Here is a 24,016-nt window from a genome sequence, read left to right on the forward strand (position 1 = left end):
ACTCTGTAAAATAGTGCAAAAATATTTGGTTTTCTTTATTGGTGCAAACCATAAAAACGACTGTAGTGTCGCAGTCGCGCCCACTACTATTCTCTGTTCATTTTCCTCATAGACATTTAAAAAAGTATTAAGTATTAACCTTTTAAGCCTCGTACAAAGCCAACTCTTGTCGTGACAAATTATGACAACAAACACAATTCTTTTTTACATTTTATTTGGAGGCAAGGGCATGCTGGATTTTAGGGTAGAGGTTCTCTCTTGGCCTACTAGGAGTGTGCGTGCAAAGTTTTTCGCTGATCGGTCCAACATGGTTCTGGCATTTAGTGCTAGTCCCTCACCCAAACTTTGAAAAACAATCATAGTCAATTGGAATGGAATCCAACAAATCTGATAGACCACATGACTACAGAGATGTGAAAATCTGTAGGAGCAATATAAAATCAAAATGGTTTGTGTCTATGGAGTTAACATTACTCTAATAGACTACCTGGTGTGTCATAATATGCAAATTATGTTTTCCCTGTGTATTTTTGCTTTCTTCCTGAAAGCTGGAAGCTTGAAATACACCACTTTAGTGACACACTAAAATAATCCCCTCTCCCCTCCGCAAAAAAATCTTGTTTAAAAAGAAATCTGCCTAATGATGATGTCACTGGAAGACGGTTTCTAAACTGCCCACAGCCCTCCTATGAGACACAGGCGGAGTAGAAAACAATCGTGCCATTTTATCATGATTATTAGTGAGGACCTATTATATGAAGATAGGTTGAAAAGTGGTCCTTTAATTACCGTTATTCCACCCATGAGCCATGCAGACGTCAATGTCAACAGTACCATTAACAGTTTGTTATTGGGAGGGAAGCTGTTCTACAATCAATTAACTTGTGTAACTCGTGAATGGGCCGGGGAAAGTGTTAATGCAGCGCATACACGGAATGGCCAGTTACATGGAACGGGGTGCTGTGTTTAGTCAGAGTTGAGGCACAGACAGACGCCTTCCAGCACCCAGTGGGAGATGTGCTTGGTGGTAAACAGGTCAGCCTCAAACACCAGTCCCACGCCCATCGCATTCCTACGCATGGACGTGGTGTACACTGGTGTCCGCAATGTGTTCTGTGGGACAAAACATCCACAACATTATTCCCAACGCTTTGAATTTCTCTGAAGGAGAGGAAATCACGAACAAACATAAATATAGAAATATAAATAAATCTATACATATACAGTGAGTGCCTGTGGTCTGCACCTGTAATTTGAGCCGGTGTGCCTCTATGGGGATGACCTTGAGGATGGGCAGCTGGACTACCAGAGCTTTGGGCTTACTCCTTACCAGACAGCCTTTCTCCATGTCCCAATCTGCTCCCTCCAGATACAAACCAGATACAAAGCAACCTAGAAACAAAGCAAAACCAAACTTTCAGTGATATTTTTCTCATTTGTTTTACCCCTTTCTCTCCCCAATTTAGTTAGACTAGAGCCCAAGAGGCCAATAGCAAGAGGGTCCAACTTTGCTTTACTTCCCGTATCTGAGTGAGGTGGGCGGACACATTATTAGGAGACGGGAATAATGTTGGAGTCAATTCATTTCCAATGGGAGAGTGAACGTGAACACAACTTATGATCCATTCCTTAGCTCCGTGGTCACTGAACTAAATACTGGACCCAATCATCACCAGGCACACAATATTTCCAAGATATTCATACTAAAATGATTTGAGAGTCTGGAAGAGTCTCTCTGTCCATCTGCAATTTGACGGACGACACATAGGGGCTCTGGCCCCATATTTAAGATGAGAATATGTGAATATTATAATGTGAAATGATTAGACATATTAAAGGTAAAATAAAATGTGTGTTCTTTTTTAATATATTATTTATCCCACGATTTTGTAACCCATTTTTCACCCCTGTGTCAATCATCTAATGTGATCCTGGGCTCTACACGGGAGGCGGCCTTTTTTCCGACAGCATTCTAGCCGACGGGGCAACGGTCCGCTCCGCAGCGGATGCGCTGCGCTGCGATGCGAAAAAGCGATGGTCCGACATGCGCTGCTCCCGTGCTTGCGGTTAGAGGTTTCGGATCAATATGCTGTCGGAAAAAAGACCTGCACCCCTCTACACACCCTCCACCAACCTTAGAAGGAGGTGGTGTTAGGAGTTGGTATTAGAAGGAAATAGTAGAGGAGGTGGTGGAAGCTGATCTGCAGAAGACAAGAAAATGTGAATTCACTCACTACCGCTTTTACCTGCACGTGCTATCTATACAACACTCAAATATCATTCCCAACACAAGGATTAGCCGTTACAGCTAAACATCAAATGGAGAGACACAGATCCAATAAATAAACTTTTTCATGAAAACATTAAATGTTAGTTTCCGTCTGACAGATGAGGCATAACTTGTCCACGGTCTTTCCAGTGTGCTTGTCTTGGCCTGCACACAAATGACCAGCTCCTTTCCTACTGTATAGTATCGATGCATAGTTTATTATATAGACATTTTAACGGTTAGGTTCTTCACTTACATATGATACTTGATGACTATTCCCAGGCAGGCAGACACTCTGTTGCTGGCTCCATGAAGAGGCCTGGTCCACGGTCACACTCTTGAGGCAGCTGGGGGTCCATAGTAGAAGTCCATCGACCTGCAGAGTGGGAGACGAAAAACTCGATGAGTTAGTGGCACACCTTACTGGACCGTGAGTCTGTACAGTGTTAATAACAGCCACACTGATGGGAAACACAGGGGGGGGAGGAAAGGGAGGAGGGGGCAGGGAATATAAAATGCCACCCCCAGGCTAAAAAAAACTTGAATAACCTCCCTATTCTGCATCATACCGACACTTTACATGTAGAGCAAAGGACCGACAGAGATACTAGCCAGAGCAAGCAATTTTACAGGAAAATACATTACAATATAATATTATATCATTATTATATTCACAATAATATCATCTGACATTGATATACCATAACAAAAGGTTTTCATGATAAAGTTTATTTGACACTTATATGGTTAACATTGAAGGTGTCTGTTTTTCTCCATGTTTTTAGTGATGGGAGATTAATCGGCAAACACATCGGTATCGGCCAATTTGAGTTGTTTTTAGATCAATCGGCATCGGTTCGATGAATCAATTAGACCGAATAATTCATCGGTCTGATTAATCGGTCTGTCTTCACAGATAAACAAGCCCAAAATAACAGCTTGAACAGATCTACAAGCTCACAATATTAAATATAAAGGTATTTAAGTTAAATCTGACTTGCCTAAGCCTGTAGTGCAGTTACCCTGTTACATGTATTTTTCAGAATGGACAAAATCATTAAAAAAATCAATACAGAATGACATATCAACATCGGTAATATCGGCCATAACAGCAATTAATTATATCGGATATCGATATCGGCCAAAATGTCTCATCGGCACATCCCTAATTACTTTTACATATATTTTCTAAATTTCACATGTCTTCTGCAGATCAGCTTCCACCACATCATGTAAGGAGGTGGTGTTAGGAGGTAGTGTTAGAAGGAGGTGGTGTAAGGAGGTGGTGTTAGGTGGTATTAGGAGGTGGTGTTAGAAGGAAATTGTAGAGGAGGTGGTGGCAGCTGATCTGCAGAAGACACGGAAATGTGAATTCACTCACTACCGCTTTTACCTGCACGTTCTATCTATACAAGGGACTATCATTCCGGGTTACAGCTAACATCATTAAATGGAGAGATACTGCTCCAAAAAAAAGCTTTATCATGAAAACAATGACAATGACTCTTCCCAGACTGACACTGACAAGTGTCAGTCTCACAGATGAGGCATAACTTGTCCACAGGTATTTCCAGTGTGCTTGTCTTGGCCTGCACACAAATGACCAGCCCCTTTCCTCAGGTATCATCTGTGTGACTCTATGCATAGATACTGCTACTGTATGTCAAGTTTCATTACATAGACATTTCAACAGTTAGGTTCTTAGCTTACATATGATACTTGACTATTTCCAGGCAGGCAGGCACTCTGTTGCTGGCTCCATGAAGAGGCCTGGTCCACGGTCACACTCTTGAGGCAGCTGGGGGTCCATAATAGAAGTCCATGGACCTGCAGAGGGGGAGACATAAACTCCGGGGAGTGTCTCCCCGGACGATGAGTTAGTGGCAGGCCTTACTGGACCGTGAGTCTGTACAGTGTTAATAACAGCCACACTGATGGGAAACACAACCAGCATCATACCGATCAGTCCCCAAGACACTTTACATGTAGCTAAAAGGACCGACAGATACTAGCCAGAGCAAGCAATTTTACAGGCAAATACATTACAATATAATGATATAATTGTGAATACTATATTATCTGACATAATTTATATACCATGACAAAAAAAATGCTACAATATTAAATATAAAAGTATTTAAGTTAAATCTGACTTGCCTAAGCCTGCAGTGCAGTTACCCCGTTAGATGTATTTTTCAGAATGGACAAAATTATTATAATTTTTCAATACAGAATGAGATCATATCGACATCGGTAATATCGGTTATCGGCCATAAGAGCAATTAATTATATCAGATCTCGATATCGGCCAAAATGTCTCATCGGCACATCCCTATATTTTCTAAATTTCACATCAGATCAGCTTCCACCACAATGTGGTGGAACTTCGGACCACATCATGGAAGGAGGTGGTGTTAGGAGGTGATGTTAGAAGGAGGTGGTGTAAGGAGGTGGTATTAGGAGGTGGTGGTAGAAGGAAATGGTAGAGGAGGTGGTGGAAGCTGATCGGCAGAAGACGGAAATGTGAATTGACTCAGTCACTACCGCTTTTACCTGCTATCTATACAAGGGACTATCATTCCCAACAGAAGGATTAGGGTTACAGCTAAACATCAAATGGAGACATTGAGCCAATAAATAAAATGTATCATGAAAACAATAAATACAAGTGTCAGGTCTCACAGATGAGGCATAGCTTGTCCACAAGTCTTTCCAGTTTGTGCCCACGCGCCTACTGTGGCCTCTAAACTAACCGTACACAGCAGATTAAACATCAAAATAAGATAAATACACCATACCAAAAGCAAATAAAGTACATATAGCAGCAACATCTAAACCACATCAATCAATATGGCCCAGTTAGCCGCAATTTGCAACTCTAGATTTTTTTACAATTGGCTGAATCTAGAGTTGCAATAACCTCCATTGACTTCCTATGCATGGTTTTGGTTTTGCATTGGTTTGTGACCTCCTTGTCTTAAATTACGTTAAACTCACCAACATTGCAGCTGTAGTCCAAGCTTGAATTATCCTCTTTCGATCTGGTGTCGCTTGTTTATCATAAAAGTCCCCATAAAAAAAGTTATGAGCTACTTTCTGTCCAAAATATTCCACAACTATTATTCCGAGCCGCCATCTTGGATTTTTTCAACGTGCCATAAAACAAGACGTGAGGGGGAGCGCTTGTTTAATAGTGTCCCTCCCTCCCTAGGGTGTCGGCCTCTTCTTTGGGTGTCTTACCTGCGCAGGTAAGATTCTATTAAACAAGCGCTCCCCCTCACGTCTTGTTTTATGGCACGTTGAAAAAATCCAAGATGGCGGCTCGGAATAATAGTTGTGGAATATTTTGGACAGAAAGTAGCTCATAACTTTTTTTATGGGGACTTTTATGATAAACAAGCGACACCAGATCGAAAGAGGATAATTCAAGCTTGGACTACAGCTGCAATGTTGGTGAGTTTAACGTAATTTAAGACCAGGAGGTCACAAACCAATGCAAAACCAAAACCATGCATAGGAAGTCAATGGAGGTTATTGCAACTCTAGATTCAGCCAATTGTAAAAAAATCTAGAGTTGCAAATTGCGGCTATGGCCCAGTATGCACCCATGTCCTCAGCCCAATCATTGCACATTAGGCCATGGGACAACGGCTTCTAAAAGCTTTAGATTTTTAGATAGTTTGCTCCCAGCCAGCACACAGCAAATAAACAAATCAAAATAAATATATATATATTGTAAATATATATTTTATAAATAAAACATTAGGGCAATAATCAGTGAGGCAAGATACTAAGATAATAAAGCTCTCCTAGGGAACATTTGATTATTAAGGTCAAACAAGACAACATGGAAACAGACTAAAGTGCACAAATGAACAATATGGCCAACAGTGGCATGTGCTCAACCAAACAAAAGCCATTAGCAACATTGGCTGCAACAAACAAGGCCTACCATGTGCTTTCTCCTTCACCCTGCATGAGAGGGTACCCCATTTCCTGCAGCAGAGGCAAAATGGTTCTCAACTAGGAGGAACAAGACTTTTGTGCTTCCTGCTGGTCATGTGACTAGGTCAGGTGCAGTAGGTGCACCCATTCACCTGGATTCCCACATACATTTTGACCATATTTGAAAATAGCCGATCTACAAGCTCGCAATGCGGCGCATTGTTTGAGCTTGTAGCTGCTATTTTCGAAAAGGTTTTTATACATTTGAAAACTTGAAATGGGACATTCGGCACAATGAGCATAGGCGGATCTAGAGATAAAGGGCCCCTGGGCCACCGACCCTCCGAACCCCGAATGTTTTTTTTGATTGTTTTTTACACCGAGCACATGACATAGAAGTAGGCTATACAGCAAGCAATTGCAAAAAATAATTAAAATATAATTGGTCCTCACTAATTAATTTTCCTGATAAAATACAATAGCATTCTATATCGTACGGCATACTATAGCACGCAGTTTTTCATCATTTTTGAGGATTTGAAAAAAATGAAAAAATGAAAAAAAAAAACGATGGGTTATAGCCCATGTTTTTTGAAATTTTGAAAAAAAAAGTTATCCTCGTTTCTCATCATTTTGGACCATGGGCTATAGCCCATATCGTACGGCATACTATAGCACGCCGTTTGTCATCATTTTGGAGGATTTAAAAAAAATGAAAAAATGAAAAAAACGATTGGTTATAGCCCATGTTTTTTGAAATTTTGAAAAAAATAGTTAGCCTCGATTCTCATCATTTTGGACCATGGGCTATATCGTATGGCATACTATAGCACGCCACTTTTCATCATTTTGGAGGATTTGAAAAAAAAAAAAAACTATGGGTTATAGCCCATGTTTTTTGAAATTTTGAAAAAAAAAGTTAGCCTCGTTTCTCATCATTTTGGACCATGGGCTATAGCCCATATCGTACGGCATACTATAGCACGCCGTTTTTTATCATTTTTGAGGATTTGAAAAAAATGAAAAAAACGATGGGATGCTACTAGTCCTACATACTTAAACCTACCAACCCCATTCTAGCCTACTTAGGTTCATCTTAGGGTGGACATGTTTGCCTGAAAAGGAATCTTTGAAATGTGTCATAGTTTTAGAAATATAGTGCTTTCAAATTTGAGACATTTAATATGGGGCTCAATGGCAGCTTTATAGGCACTCAAAAATCACATTCACCTAGAAACTCCATTCACACTTTTTACTTTTTAGCTTACTGTGGAGACACATGCTGGAAGTTTTTACTTTGAAATGTTTTGTAGTTTCTGAGTAAGCACAGTGGCTCATGGGTACAGACGAGCCTGCCTGGGAATCAGGAGACCGCAGGTTCAAGACCTGGCTCTGACATAGTGTCCCAAAATAAGACATATTTAGAAAGTATGCTGTCCGAAACCATGAACTATAGTAGGCCTATTTCGGGATTTTCATCTTTTTCTCAAATCCTCCAAAATGACGACAAATTACATGCTATAATAGGCTATGCCACCTGAAACCATGAACTACTATAAACGCCCAATGCATTCTCAATGGCAATAGCACAAACTTTGGCATGCTACTAGTCCTACATACTTACACCGAAAAACGCCAAGTGGGACAGCCACCTGTGTTCTACCCTGTGCTTTTATCTATCATCTTCACCCTTGATTATACGAAATACTAAGCTCCACAGATATACCATGTAGGCTACCACAAGTGATTCGTCCCACATTACCAGTATATTATTTAAACTTAGTACTTTAGAATGGCGATAACTTTAAAAGGGTAGGTTAGGATGTTGATGAGGCCTTTCCAAAGATTTGCCAAAGAACATAGTACACAAGCCCCCTCCCCTGGTGGCCATTATGGGCAACTACATGGATCACATTTCATAAAATGAGACCACAAACGGATAAATTGCGACCCTTAATTCAAGGTCATCCAACTCATTCTTATTGTAATTAGGGACATTAAGATCAAATGCAATTCTCAGATGAAATAAAGGGGCCACTCAGAACGTTTTAACATTGTCTCACAAGACTTTGAGGTTGCTTGCCTTAGACTGAGGATATTTACAGTAGCCTATATCACCTCGACTGATGGCATTTAACCATATGAACCTCAAATATTGGGGAGAAGACACAAGGGGGACCTCGGTCAATAAGCGTAGCTGCTGTTAGAAGTAACTATTTAGTTGCCTTAGTATTAATTGCTTATAAACCATAGAATGATGGACAGGAAAATAAGTACCCTCTTCCATAGATTTCAGCATTATCTTGCGAGGACCCCAGGTTACTTGTTGCCACAGTGGATAAGATCAGTGGCCGGTAGGCTAAACGTAGATGGTGGTGGGGACAGACAGAAGACTAAATTCAAGAACTGATATTGTAGTCAGAATAATCTCAAGTGGCCATGATATTCCATAACCTAGACATTGAATATCTAGCATAAGCATCAATAACCAATTTTCGACTTTCAAATCATTTTGTCCCCTTTGTTATAGATCACCTCAATAGAACACATCCATTTCAGTTTAATATAAAGATGATCAGTATCTGTGAAGTTGTTGAAAACCATACCACAATTTCTAAAACATTCATTCACACTCATTTTAGTGTCTTATAGATGTAAGAGAATTTACATTAAGATAGCAATACTTATGCTTGTTTAATGTGCCACATATAGTCACCCATTTCCTTTGACAGTTATACAAATAAGAAGCAATATGCATTTAAAATATTTTATTCTTGCAAGATGTATAGGCTACAAAAACAATTGTGCTTCTGTATGTTTATGGAACTCAACCTGTCATGAAGTAGAAACACTCACATGTCAATACCAACCTAGATCTGTATTACACCAACATTTACTAAAACATGCATGACTTGTGTACACTATAGTCCCAAGACTATATCTAATCTTCCCCGTCTTAATGCCAGCCCAACCCATAAGCTTCTCATTCAACAAGTGCAAGTGTAAAGGGCCATTCACACCAAGCAGCACTATAACAAAATCGCTCCAACTCCGTGGATAGCAGCGTCCACACAACTCCAAATATAGATATATATATATATTTTTTTTTATAGTGCTTGGTGTAAATAGACCTAAATTCTTGACAGATTTAATACATAAATACAGCCATAACCTACTGTCAAATCAGTCCCTTACTTACCTGTGGTTTCAGAAGGCCCATAGGCCTCGCCAGACACTAGTGTAGGCTGGTCAGAATACTATGACACACAGTAGTGGACAGGAGGGGATGGTAAACACTAAAGCCCTTCTCCACCTGTCATAACCCAGTGCAATATTTACGATGGTAGAGAAACGGACACGTTACAAATGGAGGTAGATAAGTGACAAACGTGGGGTGTTTGAGAGGTCAGGAAAGTGATACTTAAGGAATCGACGCAGCGTTTATGGCAAGTCAATTATTCTTTACTTCAAGTCGAACAGTTACAAGGGTTTATTTACCGTAGAGGCGAGAGACTCGGAGTATACGACTGGAAGAGGAAGTCAACGTTTTACGGTCATCGATGAGCATGGTTTTGGAGCACATCTATCAGTAACATTAACATCACTGTACAGCTCGGGTATTTATTTAAAACATGGGTCTGACAAGGAAAGGTACAATTGAAACGCCTTGTAGTCAAACAATTATTTTCCTACATAAGTTGATCTAGTAAGTCTTTTTTTTTTTTTACAATGCTGCCAAAAGCAGGTTTATGTATCAATAATCATCGAGGTTATGATGGAAACGTGCAAATTAGATTTTGTACCAAACATGAAATGGTTTGACATGATCAATTTAAACGTCATCAAAATGACGTGTTCTTCACATCGCTTAAAACTGTAAGGACTAAGTTCATGTCACACATCAAAACACTAATTAGAAGGTAAAAAAAACGCCTTGCTCAGATTTCGATTTTAGAGTTAAAATAGCTACAGCACAAAGACAAAGTATAACAATGGGGTAAAAAAAACGAGTGTAAGACAAGTCCCAAAACTTAATTTAAAAAATAAAATGATAGACGTGGGCATTAGAGTTCCTGTGAGCGTGGCAGGGAACAAAACGCGCTCAGCCACAGACGAGGGGAGGTCATAGAGTCACGTGCATCAGGTGACGGCGACGCAGGCGACGCAGGCGACGCAGGCGAACGACGATCCTGTCAGATAGTTAAAACCTGAAAAAAGAGCAAATCACACAAGTCAAGTGTCTGCAGCGATGTAGACCAAAGGCACGTTGTGCTCACTAGCTAGAATTTTACTTCTCTACGTGTAGTTTGCTTCATGAGTCAGTACAGAAAGAGGTCTACTGAGTGGCCAGTTAACTTCGAATTTCCCATCCGACCTTACCACTGGGTTCACAATCGACATAGAAGCATGATGAGTTCGGCAACTTGGCACCCATTATAACTGATTGGGCCATTCGGAAGTCGTGCACACTATTAAGCAATTGTCGTGCCGTCTGTTTAATTTGTTTATCTGCATCTAGTGTGAACCCAGTGAAGACTGACAGCTTTTCGATGCGATCCACACCAGCGCAAGCAGAGGCCCACCAACAACAAGAGTAGGATCTGTCACATGGACCTGTATGATCAATCCTTCGTCATCTTTGTCAAGGTTGACATTTACCATTGATCGAACCTATTCTCACCTTGATTCGCACGGCAGGGGCGCTCTTAATAAGCATAGCGGGCAGGTGGCGGTGGGGGTAACCGCTCTGCATAGGGATCCCTGGGACGGGGTACTCCATACGCCGGGACCCTGGAGACGGGGGAGAGACGGGAGCGCTCATAGGAATAGCCGTGCCCGTTACTGGGCGGGGCCATCGGCGCCGGCGGAGGCCTCCTGAGCGGGCTACGGTCTCGGGGGTAGTACGGCGCGGCTGGGGGCGGAGGGAGGGGACGACGGTCGTACGGGTCATGGGGCGCTGGCATTAAACGGCCTGCGGGTGGGGGAGGGGGCGGGATGGCGCCCGCACGCCTGTCATCATATCCTGAGGGGAGGCCGTAAGGATGGGCCCTGTATTTCTCATAGTAATCTACCATTCCATAGCCTTCCCTCTCATAAGGACGCTCTGGGTATACGGCACGTCTAGGGGGGGGAGGTGGCGGGGGGGGTGCAGGGTAACCCGGGGGAGGGTGGCGACCCCTCATGTAGGGAGGAGGTTCATATGTCTGGTAACGAGGCCAGTATCCACCGTCTTCCGGGCCGGGGGGATAGTCTTCCCGCTCGTCGTATCTGGGTCGGCTCTTTGATATCTGGACATGAATATGTTTCCCTAAGAAAAGAAAGGGGGGGGAAAAAAAGTTCAGCAGTTAGTCCTGTTAGATAACATGCATCTGTGAAACGCAAACAACCGCTATCAGCATTTCAACACACGCCCAGTACCTTGAAACTCTGTGTTATCGATACCCTTTATCGCATCCATGGCCTCGTCAGAGTTCACCATGTGCACGAAGGCGAAGTTCTTGACAACGGCACATTCTGAGACGGTGCCGTACTCCTCAAACAAAGCACGGAGCTCATCGTCGGCGCCCTTCTCTATGTTTGCCACGTGCAGTTTGACCGCGCCCTGGTTCTTCCCGTGGCTCGCCTCCACGTTGATCGGTGTCCCGTGGAGCCTAGAGAGGTGCAGGTGTTTGATGGCCTTTGTGGCCGCCTTACGGTCCTCCATGTGGACAAAGGCAAAGTTCTTGATGATGGCACACTCCGTGACGGTGCCATACTCTGCAAACAGGGCCTGGATCTCGTCCTGGTCCGCCTCCCGGGGGAGATTACCAATGAAAATCTTGACCATTGTGATGGATCTGGCAAGAAAAAGCATTATGGTTAGTGAAGCCGATAGAACGCAGTCATCCCTATGTTCCCCAGGTTCTTTGTTCCCCACTTACCTTAGGGTTTAGGGTTAACTTTGGTTTCTGGTTTAAGGACTACAGTGTTTTGTACTATACAAGTGTATGTATAAGTACAGAACAAAGAATGTTTGTTTTTGCAATCTTTGTGGAAGAATCTGAGCAATTATGTGTTATTTTATGCCAGTGTTAACTTTTAGTTGGCTAAGACTAGATAGTTTAAGTAGCCTAGGCAGGCCTAGTTTAAGTAGCCTAGGCAGGCCTAGTTTAAGTAGCCTAGGCAGGCCTAAAGTTCAATGGAATGTTCAAAGACTGAGTATAAATCAGAATTTGCTACTAAAGACTATGTTGCTAAAACACTTTTAGTCTTACTAAAATGAGTAGGTTAGGTTTGGTTTATTCTAATTGGGGAACAAAGAACATTTTTTTTGCATGGTGGGGAACATGGAACCTGGGGAACATAGGTACGCTCCCGATAGAACTATATCAACCACAAAATAGAGCATGCGCATAATCTCACAGTCATGTAACAATGTAAACCTGTGATCATGTGACAATACATAGTATTTTCTTGGGTTTAAATCCTGTTAGCAGACCTTGTATTGAAATGTACTTCCCCGTGCGTCTTCTGCAGAATGCTAAACATTCAATCAAATGTAAAAAATAAATGTTGTGGCAATCCTACATCATATTAGATTATATAATACAAAATGCGTCTGATTTTCATCCAATGCCGATTCAATGGCGTGGGGACTGTTTGCAACAGTGGATTGCAAACAAGGGCCTAGTAGGCCTTTGTGTCCAAACGGATAACTGGCTACATGATGGGTATCTAAATTGAAGAGAATCAATCTAATAAACCATCAGCATACGTACTTATATTAGTATTTTGCTCAATCCGTGCTCGGGTGTGTTGCAAACGACAAAATGGACATTAGACATTTGCAGGAAATAAAACCATTATAGCTCATCTCGTTCATTTTAAGTTAGCCGGTTTAGCGAGCTATGCTAACAAGAGCAGCAGCATGCTGCCGGTGTCGGTTAAACAACGCTTCTGCACGTTTTAAAGACAAAATAGTAACATTCCTTCGATGATTCATTAATAATCTACAGGTGTCTGGAAGCTGTGATCTGTTCTGAAATAAACTTGAACCGTGTTAGTATCATTTTAAACCTCCACGTACCTTTAACGCGCCCGCTGCGTTCGTGACCGTCCTCTCTGTGAAAAATGGCGTTTGGTTGAGTTTCGTTCGTACCCTTCTTTGAATCCTTGGTTATACTGTGGGTGGGGGGTGGGGGATCTGATATCTGCCCGCCCATGTGACGTCATCGATTCGCGAGTTTGGATAGACTGTAGGTTTGGATACACATAATTTCCCTCTCGCCAGACAGACAGACCCGCGCACGGTTCAGGTCTAGAGTAGAGAATCTAGAGATTATATTTATATTATATCATCATCATCATCATATGATCATACTATAATTCACTTCAATGTCTGTCTGAATGAATGTCTGTCTGAAACACTGGCTGCACCAATCGCTCCAACTTTTCCCCCTCTCACTATATGTTTATTTTCCCTTTTTCCCTCCTTTATGATGAATTCCTGTTCTGTTCTTTGACTATATAGAAGTGTCTATTTGTACGTCTCTAAATGTTTTGATGAATTGAACAAGGTGGACCCTCTTGTAAACAAGTGTAATGCTTTATTTATTGGGTCGTCCACTCACAGTTAACAGTCTTTGTATTGAGTTGTGCTTGAAATGTACTGTAATTCTGCAAACTGTTGTATATCCCCACCCAACACAGCAGTGGTCCCCAGGTTGATTCTAAATCAGGGTGGCGGCCCCTCATTCACAATCAGTTGAAAACCACTGGTTTAGGACATTTGGGGTTATTTTATTGACATGATAAGCCCATTACTGGCAAAAAGTTCAAAGGTAATAATTGTAATTAACTTTGCACATAATTTGGGGGCCCCTAAACTTGAGCCTCCGTGTGACAGCAACGTGGTCACACGGAGGCTCTCAGGGGCCCCCCTAGCTCAGAGGCCCCTGGGCCTGGACCCAACAGGCCCGTTGGATAATCCTCCCCTGCCTGATGTAGGCCTAAACAAGTCTTTAGTGCTTTCTCTGGTTTTATCCCCTTGTAGGCTATAGTTTTTTGTTTTTTTTTCAATCAATCAATCAATCAATCAATCAATCAATCAATCAATCAATCAATGCTCAAACATGAATCAGCTATCACTCAGAAGGTGCTGAAGTATTGTGTTTAGCCACTGATCTGTTGTTGCAAGTTGCATTATTCATCAGAAATTGGGATTAATGAATAGAGTATTCACAGGCATGATTTTCCCATCAGGACACGCCCCCCTCATCTAGACTGAGTGGCAAAACATTGAGCAGCATGGAGTGTTGGAGTTTGGAAGCCGTTGGAAATCACTCAACCGTCCTGTTTCTAAATGTCACACAATGCAGGAGGCAGCAAAATGTTGTGTTATTGAAAACAAGCACTTCCTAACTCTGACACAAAAATAACCAAATGCAGGGCATTTCTTGACAGAAAGTAGCTCATAACGTTTCTATGGTGGATTTTCATGAAACAAAAACTTTGCAGATAGAAAGAGGATAATTCAAGCTTTTCGTTCAGCTGCAATGTTGGTGAGTTTAACATTGTTTAAAGACAGGACTTTTCTGTTTGGATGAATGGAATGTCAAGGCCAGAAAGTAGTTTTTTGCCACTCAGTGGGCGTTCCCGCATAACTTAGGTACGATGATGTCACGTCTATAGAGAAATAAAACAGTTAATCATTTGATCTTGTCTTATCTTATCTTTATCTTGTCTTACCAACAATGACGATCATTATAATGAGGTACGCCTATATTGAAGGGGTCAATGTGCGACATGATAAGTGTATTCCTGGATCATGCTCTTATAGAAATGGATTTATTGAAGATTAAGTCTTTCAAATGTATACATTTTTTTTGATTGTATTGTTGTATTGTGCCTTTTGCTTTGGCAATGTAAACGCGTTTTCTCATGCCAATAAAGCCATTTGAATTTAATTGATAAGAAATATTAATAAAATATCTCCCCAGTCGGCTGTTTTCCAAAATAAGCGCGACTTTGTGTCATATAGAGTTATATTTGTTTAGACTTTCACTTTGAAGATCTGGGAAGTACCAGAATGTTGTACCGTCCCTCCCCTTCCCCTCCCCAACTCCTGTCTTGTGAGCTCTGATTACGAAAGAGCGTAGTTTCCTTAATTTAAACAGTGGTGCAACATGCAAGGACAACACACCGTTACTTTCTCATAGACTTTGCTCGGTGGTTGCGCTCCGCTCGGTGATATTTGGCTCCGTTTCCGTTTGACTGGTGAATTAAACATCGGCGGCGTCACCTAAAGCAACTTTATTAAGGTAATTTATTAAGGAAAAAACGGGCATATAATAAACGCCTATAGTAGGCTAGTAAATGTTATACAGGCTATTGTATTTGATATTTGAGTGCGCGTGACGTATGCCTTTATTTTATTTATCTTATTTTTTTGCTCACAGAGTCACAGTCACATTAATTATGACATCTCAGACAATGGACACCGAAGAATATCTCCCGACTTGTCTGCACATCAAACTGTACCACCCCCAGCAGAGTTCCAGAGGACTCTACCGCCTACTCCCGATGGATAGCAGACAGAAGAGCCAGGCTGAAGACCCGCTGAGGATTGGCCGTGATGGGCAGGCGTGCACCTTCACCCTGGATGATAACCGGGTGTCCCGAAAACAGCTGGCCTTCCAGGCTTACCGCAAGCCGAACGATTCTGAGATGCGCTTCTCCCTCCAGAACCTGAGTCAGAGGGGACGGGTGTATGTCGATGGGTCTGTGTTGGGCTACCTGGAGAGGAAGGATCTCCCAGACAAAGCCCTGATCCGGTTCTTGGACTACGAGGTGCTGGTCGTCCGTGTGTCGGGCGAGGCGAGTGCAAGCTTTGAAGTGGAGTTTGAAGTGCTGATGACGCCTCCATCCAGGGAGATGGGCACAGAGGTGCCAAGTATGATTCCAGTTATGGAGGACACAGGTTCATGCAACTGTCTGACCAACGACTTCCCGTCAGAGCTCAGAAGTCAAGGACCACTGGAGACAGACGAGACCTTACCGTACACAGATTCTATGCTTGGACAAATCTGAGCCTTTTAATCTATCAATTTTTATTTGATCATAAGGGTTTAGATACAGTTAAGAGTTGTTCCATTTGTTTATCTGTTGTGATTATATTATTAGGTTGTGCTCATGAGCTGTACATACCACAAAATGCTTCTCATAAGACATGAAGAGTTGTCCAAGTCTATAGTTAAACAATGTTTAACCCGGACTGTATCATTGTTGCCTATACCGGTATATCCATGTGCCTGTGTACATACCATAGATTATTAAACAACCTAATTATTATAGGTTAACTTGCATGGCATCTTCTAATTTCTGATATATGACCGCTTTGATTATATAGTATGACAAGTTCACCAGGTGTTTTTGTACTGTTATTTCTTATTTACACCAACTTTAAGATCTTTAGACTCAATTCATGTTCCCAGACAAGGTTGGATCGTCTTATCTTTTATCAGGAATTCAAGTTATTCAGCCCGTAGGCTACTTCCTTGTTACACAGTCGAACAAAGCACAGAGTATAGTCTTGCATTTTATAGCATGAATTTTATAGCAAGATTAAGATCTTGCTATAAAATTCATGCTATAAAATGCATGTGCTCGCACGGTCGCACCGGCCCTTCCTCTATAATCAGCCACAGGACAACAATAAAAACCAGCAGAACAGATCAAAGTGTTGCCAGTGCCACCAGCTCAAATATATAAACGTGGGTTTGGGTTTCATCATGGCATGCATATGTTCTAGACTAGACACAAGCCAGTTTTTCAGGAGAGACAGGTGCAGCAAGAGCGAGTTAGTGCAGTCTAGGCAACAAGTTTCAATAGAAACTTCTAGTTTGTGTCAAATGAAATCTGAAGCCACTACTGCCTTGAGGGTGTGCAAAAAGCAACCAAATTTCAACTATTAAAATGCATGCCAATAAAAAAACATGCCAGAGGCAAAAGTTAAGAGGGATTGGGGGAAGCAAATAAATTACACTTCCTAATTCTCTCACGTTGACACAGCACATACAATGCATAGTGTAATTCAGCCTGAAAAGGTGGCTAAAAACAATTCAAATCTGTAATCATGAGTCACTATTTAGTATTCATCACCAGTGTCATTTTTCACTTCAATTTGCAGTTGATCCGTTCCTGTATTGCATTGTGTTTTTGTATGGCTATAGTGTTGGGTGCTTGCACATAATTATGGCATCAACGCATGGTGTTGTGTGCTGGCACACTACACACTTTCTTGTATCATTCATTTTTTAAGAGCCTGCTCAGGAACTACAGATTAAATTTTGCTTTGGCTAGCCCTGTCAAATAAATAAATAAAAGCGTGCTTGCACACACTAGAATATAGGAAACTGTTTGGATGACCACCCATTTAGGCCCGACGTCGAAATAAAAATAAAAAAGTCTAAATCGTTCAACAATCAATCAAAACCTCATGTTTCTATATCAGTGGTGCTCAATATTTAATGTCAAGGACCGCAAAATGTGGTAATTGGCTGCCGACCCCCATCTGAAAATATGTTGTTCCAGGGACCCCCAAAAGCAAAGATTTTAGTTAAAAATGTTCACTGTGAACGTATATATATATATATATATATATATATATATACACACACACACATCTCCAAAGACTTGCGCCATTTTTGAAAAATAGCAGACCTACAATCTCGTAGTGCAGCACTCGCGCTATGAGCTTTTAGATCTGCTATTTTTCAATAGCTGAAGTATAACTTTATGCTTAAACACCGGGGGTTCCCGCTCCACACCAAAAGGGGTGAAACTGAAAGGGCTGAGGTAGGCCAAAGACACAGTAGGCAACTTCCTAAAAACAATGGGAAGAGAATTAGATCCACTTCATTGATCACATGGGTGAGGGGAATATCACCAATGGCTACAAGTAGCCAAGATAATACAAAAAGTACATAAAAATGCCATCTGGAAGATGAAAGATGAGGTGGATCAGACCCTATGACTTTTCCCAACACCATTTGTTTACATTGATTTTACAGTAGATTATGTAGTCAATAACATGTAGCAGTGTATACCATAGTGGGTCTATTCACTTCAGTAATACACATTAGCAGTATTAGAGTATTGACTATGCAATACTAATTCAAATGATAAAGCCAGTATGACAAACATTGGAATGTCAATTTTCAATTGTTTTATTTGAGGATTGTACTGGACAGTGATGTCAAAATGATTATTACACTACCTGAACATTACACAAGAGTTCATTTCATATAGTTAAGTTATGCTTCAGTCTCAACACCAAATAATATCATAACTGGGTAATTATGTTCAGGGTAACGTTCAAGTATTTACAGTCAGCTCAGTTGAACAAGTAGCTATAATGTAATTCGTGTAGGACTTGACTTAATAATAACCATAAAAATAACTTGATGAATGTTAGTTCTTTGGCTAAAGATAATTAAATTGAGGTGCTGTCACTTTAACTTACTTAAGTTTTTTATTTTGGCGTTTGTCACATGAATATAGCCAAGTGGGAATTTCAGAGGAGCCGGATCTTCTTTGGTTATCGTCCAATGGGCCGTGTCCTCTGCCTGTTGGAAAGACCACTTCCATTACCTACAGAAAGAACAAAAGGCAGATTAATACTGGATGGTCGGGAACACAGGGAGATAAATTGGTTAATCTAAACAATTTAATCAATTGGAGAAAATCCTCCAGGGGTCTATAATCTATCTGCTTCCACAGTTGTATCAATAATAGTGAGGAAATGGAAGCTCACCATACTGAATGACACTGCCTAAACAAGGATGCAAGTATGACACTTCAATATATAATTATGGTGATATGAGACTAGATAAAAGTCTGGGATTAGGTTTAGGGATATCCTAATATTGTGTTGTTTTTTCTCCCCTGGAGCCAACATTTGTAAATGAGGTACTGGATATAATGGGCGCATAAACACATTACCTTTCAAACATGGGAGCCGAACGTAGGCCTGAGGGAGTCATCGCATTAGCCTGCAACATTAAGAACCGAACGATGATAGTCCGCTCTCCTTCTAGCTGCTTTAGCTCAGGCCTGTGGAGAAAATAAAGGTTATATCCAGAGTAAAGAATACATGCAAATAAAGAAGTGGTTCAAGTGAAAAGCTCATTGCACCAATTGGTATGCTTCAGAGTCCAAATACGAGGTAGTACTTACTTACATTAACAGGAAGCTGCACGTCACCTGGCGGCCACTTACCATGATGTGGCTGTCTCCGGCATAGTGTCCACAACACATTATGCAGAGATCATGGTTCTAATAACCTACAAAAAGCACAAATACTAAGAACACCAATACTAAATTCATGTTGGGATGTAATCAAAGACTAGACAGAAATTAAGATAAACAAAAAAGCAATGTGGGAATTGTATCTAGTGTGATTGAGGGGCCGAGATGGAGAATGCAAATGTTACATCAGGCGTCGCAAGTCATGGGCCTTCGCAAAACTCAAACAGCAACAGGATGAATTTACAAGGATGTAGAAGATAACGTCAAATACATAGCGAATTAGTTTGAAACGCCTTTACATTACTGGGAATTTAGCATCTTCAGATTGTTACCCATCGCCTCTCAGCAAATTTTACAATAAAGTAAACGAGGAATGATTTGAGAGTTTGAGCGTCGTTTTTGGTTATATTCGTTTATTAAAAAGCTTTGAAATCAAAAGCAATCTGTAAAGAAAATAAAATCAAACAAACGATGCTATAGGGTTTCTATAGTCGCAAGAAAAATGAACACAAACTGTAAAAATAAAACACTGGAAATTTGATTTGTCATGCTAACATGCGGCGCAAATCTTAACGATTGGTTATTTTACCACCCAAAAAGGATATTACGGAGGATATCACACAAAGGATATGAAATTAAAAGACGTGCTAAACTGGAAATTAGCAAGTCCTTTCATGGAGAACGTCTCATGAGCAGACCCACACCTGTATCTAATTCTTTTTTTCCTTTCTTTTTTTTTTTACAAAAGTTACACAAATGCATACGAAACGAAATTAACTATTCCCTTGTTATGAGAGTATGCTACAAAATGCGTTTAGTTTTCAGATGTTATTCCATTTAGCGTAAGATTGAGAGAAATACATTTTTGGCCATCAACAGTACTGTCAAACTGATATGGACTAAGCACCTATACCAGCAGCCTACACTGCACATACAGTTTAAGGACTTGAACAGTCAAACAAGCAGAAGGACAGAAAGGCAAAACAGCTCAAAAGAAGACGTGAATCGAAGACATGGAATTTTGTTTTTAAGTACGGGTCTGTCCGCAATACAGTATCTTCCAGTTAGTCTCAGGCGAACGCAACGCAATCCGCCGTAGACTAGGGGGGGTATAGCGCCACGTGCATCATCAGACGACGACGATCTTGTCATATTCTAAACCTGGAAAGAGAGCAAACCACACATGTCAGGGAGCGCGTTTTACTCATTTTACTATAAAAAAAAAAAAAAAAGATTCGCGCAAGTCTCATCTTCGAAAAAATTAAAGCAGCAATATTTAAGACTCAGCACAGCAGTGGCTGATTATTATATATTTTTTAAATTGATTTCTTAGTTGGAGCAGGTGCGAAAATTAGACATCTGATCTTGTGGTGAAAGTTTAAAGCGAGAATATGCCTCAACTTATGATTTAAATAAACGTCAGTTTTATTTTTAAATATCGTCGACCCATCAGAATGTATAATCAATGTAAATGACGAAAAGGCCACAAACCACCCTTGCTGGTACTGCATCTCACCTTGTATTTTCCCGTTGTTCTTAGTAGCTCGCATAGCGGGGCGGTGGTGGAGGGACCCTGTCGCCAAAGGGACGGGGCGGTCCGTACATTTGAGGCCTGGGCACTGGAGACAGCCGGGAACGCTCATAGGAGTAGCCGTTACCGGCTGCGGGGGCAGGAGGAGGAGGGGCGTGTCGGAGGGGGCTTCTGTCGCGGCCGTAGTAAGACGGTGGAGGAGGGGGCAGCGGGCGTCGCTCGTACGGGTCACGGGGTGCCGCAGAGAGGTGGTCTCTTACCGCACCCGAGGGCGGAGGAGGGGGCGGGATGGGGCTTGGACGGTCATAGGCGGGGGCGCCGTAGGGACGAGCCCTGTACTTCTCATAGTAATCAACCATGGGTGCGCCGTAGGGGTCCCTCTCGCCGTAGGGAGAGGGGCGCTCTCCGTAGGGAGACGGACGCTCTCCGTAGGGAGAGGGACCGGGTCTCCTCTGGGGGGGAGGTGGAGGGGGTGGGGCATCGTAGCCACCGGGCATGCGGCCTCTGTAGGGCGGTGGTTCTGGCCTATCGTTGGGGTAGCGAGGAGGGTAATAACCTCCCCTTGGCATCGGAGGTCCGTAATCTTCCATCTCTGGTGGTCCCCCTCGGGGGCGGCTCTTTGACAACTGAACGTGAATGCGTTTACCTGAAAGGGCACAAATTATCAGTACGAATACTTCACTGTATGTTTCTTTTCCCTTTTTGCTTCCATTATGATGAATTCCTGTTCTGTTCTTTGACTATATAGAAGTGTCTATTTGTACGTCTCTAAATGTTTTGATGAATTGAACATGGTGGACCCTCTTGTAAACAAGTGTAATGCTTAATTGGGTCGTCCACTCACAGTTAACAGTCTTTGTATTGAGTTTGTGCTTGAAATGTACTGTAAACTGTTAATAAATCAATCAAACTTTGTTTTCACTTACCTTGGAACTCCGAGTTATCCAAGCCCTTTATAGCATCCATGGCCTCATCCGAGTTGAGCATGTGTACGAAGGCAAAGTTCTTAACGATAGCACATTCTGTGACTGTGCCATACTCTTCAAACAAAGCACGGAGCTCATCATCATAGCCCTTCTCCACATTGGCTATGTGGAGCTTAGCCGGGCCCTGGTTCTTCCCCCTGCTCGGCTCTACATTGATGGGCCTGCCATACAGTTTGTAGAGGTGAAGCTCCCGGATGGCTTTGGTGGCTGATTTGCGGTCTTCCATGTGGACAAAGGCATAGTTCTTATATTTGGCACATTCGGTCACTGTGCCATACGCTACAAAAAGAGCCTCAAGTTCATCCTTCTCAGCCTCCTGAGCGAGGTTTCCAATGAAAATCTTCACCATTATGACTCCAGTGTTCCCTGAGGCAAGTAAAAGGGAAATTAAACTGATGAATAGATACATACATGCAATTCAAAGACAGCCAATGGTGATTTTGCTACAACGTCATGATCACGAAATAGAAAGTAATAAACTAATTTGGGATAGAGTGAGTAGTACAACACAGGCCGACCTAACGTAAATGTAAATTATAAAAATGATAATTGCTTTGATAGAAAAGCATAGACAACTAATATTGAAAACAATCGAAACTCCAAGATCGCGTGTTGCAGACAGTTGCACTTCCTTGTCAGCGTCGTCAGGACAAGCTGCTGTAGCACCGGTGGAATGATTAGCATGTTAGCATACTGTGCTAACATCGTGCGTTTCTTAACCCATCCGTAATAAATCAGCACGGTGTCGTGACAACGCATGTGTTAACGCAGACCGTAAATATGTTCAAACAAATACATGTAAAAGAAAGTCAGAGAACTGTGTTTAGGATAACATCACTTACCAACTAACTACTAAAGGCCCGCGCGATACCACGGGCACGGAGAGCAGACGATTCGAGACGAAGAACAGGAAACAAGCAGTCACACAGCGGACCTTAGGAGACGGAAGCTGTGTAGCAGTCTAAGGAGTGTGATTGCTCGGTAGATATGTCTGTCAAACGTTCTGGCCAATCAGCGGTCTAATCTTTACTTTTCGGACGCCCCAAAATAACCGCTCCTGTGGCGTCATTGATTATGCAAATCTAAATAGCGATCTACAAACTCACGTCGCGTCACGATGTGACGCGTGGTGAGCTTGTACATCTGCTATTTTCGACCCGCCCCCCAAAACTATGGCTCGTACGGCGAAGTAGTCTCATTAATGCTGTGGTGTATTGAAATGGCCAGCAGATGTCGCTAAAGGTGACTAAACAATACCCCACATAGAAAATGTAGAAAAGTAGTATATTGTTTAACTGCTTTGTTTAGATTGGGCTTCGTGTTTTGCATTACTTGTGTAGGCTACTGTAGGCTGTAATTGAGAAGTAGGCCTTGGTCTATTGCAAGTGCACCAATTTTACTTGTATACCAAGCACCATTGATTTAATTCGTTTAATGATTAAACTAATTGTGTTAAGATCTTGTACCGACTATATACAGCACAAAGTCAAAGGGCCCAAGTTTGAATCTAACTCCTGTCATGTATCTCTCCTCTCTTTCTCAAAATCTTAATATAAATAATTTGCTCAGTACTATAGTGGACGGGTTTAAATCAAAATGTACAACTGTATATTGTGTTACGGAGACATGCACAGTACAATGAAAAAACTTACAGCCCACTATTTCTAAAATGTTTGAGAACCACTGATTCAGAATAGGAGAGGTAGTGCAAAATGCACATGCAATCAGACAACTGTCCACACAATGAATTAAGCTCCCACAGTCTTTACACTGGACCATTATCTTTGCACATGTAGCAATAATAAAGACTTCCAGATTTAATTTATTGAAAGTTGATTGACTAAAAACTGTAGTAGGCATTGAACACACTGCATAATGTATAAAATTGACATTTATTGGCATAAGGTTAGCATGGTGGAAAGCAATTAAGGAGCGCCAAAGCATTTGGGACACCTTCACCAGGGAATATCACGTGTTTTCCCCAGAGCCTAGGTGGAG

General features: G+C 41.7%; 3 protein-coding genes across 8 annotated transcripts; 1 reads left to right on the plus strand and 2 right to left on the minus strand.

The window, feature by feature from the left end:
• Positions 1-634: 634 nt before the first annotated feature.
• Positions 635-4,525, minus strand: LOC308334925 (dynein axonemal heavy chain 10-like). Its single transcript, XM_080791821.1, has 4 exons — positions 3,980-4,525; positions 2,526-2,645; positions 1,247-1,392; positions 635-1,113 (listed from the first exon to the last, which is right to left on the minus strand). The coding sequence occupies exons 3-4, from the start codon at positions 1,346-1,348 to the stop codon at positions 967-969; spliced, it is 249 nt and encodes an 82-aa protein (XP_080647947.1). The 5' UTR covers positions 1,349-1,392; positions 2,526-2,645; positions 3,980-4,525; the 3' UTR covers positions 635-966.
• Positions 4,526-9,821: 5,296 nt separating this feature from the next.
• On the minus strand, positions 9,822-22,936 carry LOC308335101 (RNA-binding protein 4.1-like). 6 transcript variants are annotated; one of them, XR_013965973.1, is made up of 6 exons: positions 22,861-22,936; positions 21,959-22,384; positions 21,018-21,678; positions 19,434-19,536; positions 19,196-19,306; positions 18,432-18,844 (listed from the first exon to the last, which is right to left on the minus strand). XR_013965973.1 is itself a non-coding variant. In XM_080792086.1 (4 exons), exons 2-3 carry the CDS (start codon positions 12,039-12,041, stop codon positions 10,921-10,923), a joined length of 1,011 nt encoding a protein of 336 aa, XP_080648212.1. In that variant the 5' UTR covers positions 12,042-12,051; positions 13,281-13,356; the 3' UTR covers positions 9,822-10,422; positions 10,896-10,920. The 6 variants fall into 6 exon arrangements, 3 of the variants coding, with proteins under 3 accessions (XP_080648212.1, XP_080648213.1, XP_080648211.1); XR_013965974.1 differs by having other exon boundaries at positions 19,430-19,536; XR_013965975.1 differs by having other exon boundaries at positions 19,196-19,536.
• On the plus strand, positions 15,389-16,389 carry tifa (TRAF interacting protein with forkhead associated domain). The gene is made up of 2 exons (XM_080792088.1): positions 15,389-15,513; positions 15,652-16,389. Exon 2 carries the CDS (start codon positions 15,671-15,673, stop codon positions 16,280-16,282), a length of 612 nt encoding a protein of 203 aa, XP_080648214.1. The 5' UTR covers positions 15,389-15,513; positions 15,652-15,670; the 3' UTR covers positions 16,283-16,389.
• Positions 22,937-24,016: the final 1,080 nt, after the last annotated feature.

This window comes from Protomyctophum bolini (genome assembly GCF_963924005.1).
Source record: "Protomyctophum bolini genome assembly, chromosome: 20".
Taxonomy (NCBI): Eukaryota; Metazoa; Chordata; class Actinopteri; order Myctophiformes; family Myctophidae; genus Protomyctophum; species Protomyctophum bolini.

Excerpts from the sequence above, each read along its gene's own strand:
- LOC308334925 (XM_080791821.1), bottom strand. The coding sequence starts at position 1,348 with ATGGAGAAAGGCTGTCTGGTAAGGAGTAAGCCCAAAGCTCTGGTAGTC. Across the intron at positions 1,114-1,246 it reads CACACCGGCTCAAATTACAG|AACACATTGCGGACACCAGT; the intron begins GTGCAGACCACA and ends TTTGTCCCACAG.
- tifa (XM_080792088.1), top strand. The coding sequence starts at position 15,671 with ATGACATCTCAGACAATGGACACCGAAGAATATCTCCCGACTTGTCTG.
- LOC308335101 (XM_080792087.1), bottom strand. The coding sequence starts at position 22,367 with ATGGTGAAGATTTTCATTGGAAACCTCGCTCAGGAGGCTGAGAAGGAT. Across the intron at positions 21,679-21,958 it reads GGATAACTCGGAGTTCCAAG|GTAAACGCATTCACGTTCAG; the intron begins GTAAGTGAAAAC and ends GTGCCCTTTCAG. Across the intron at positions 11,006-21,104 it reads CCAGTGCCCAGGCCTCAAAT|GGTCCCGGCGTATGGAGTAC; the intron begins GTACGGACCGCC and ends CCCCGTCTCCAG.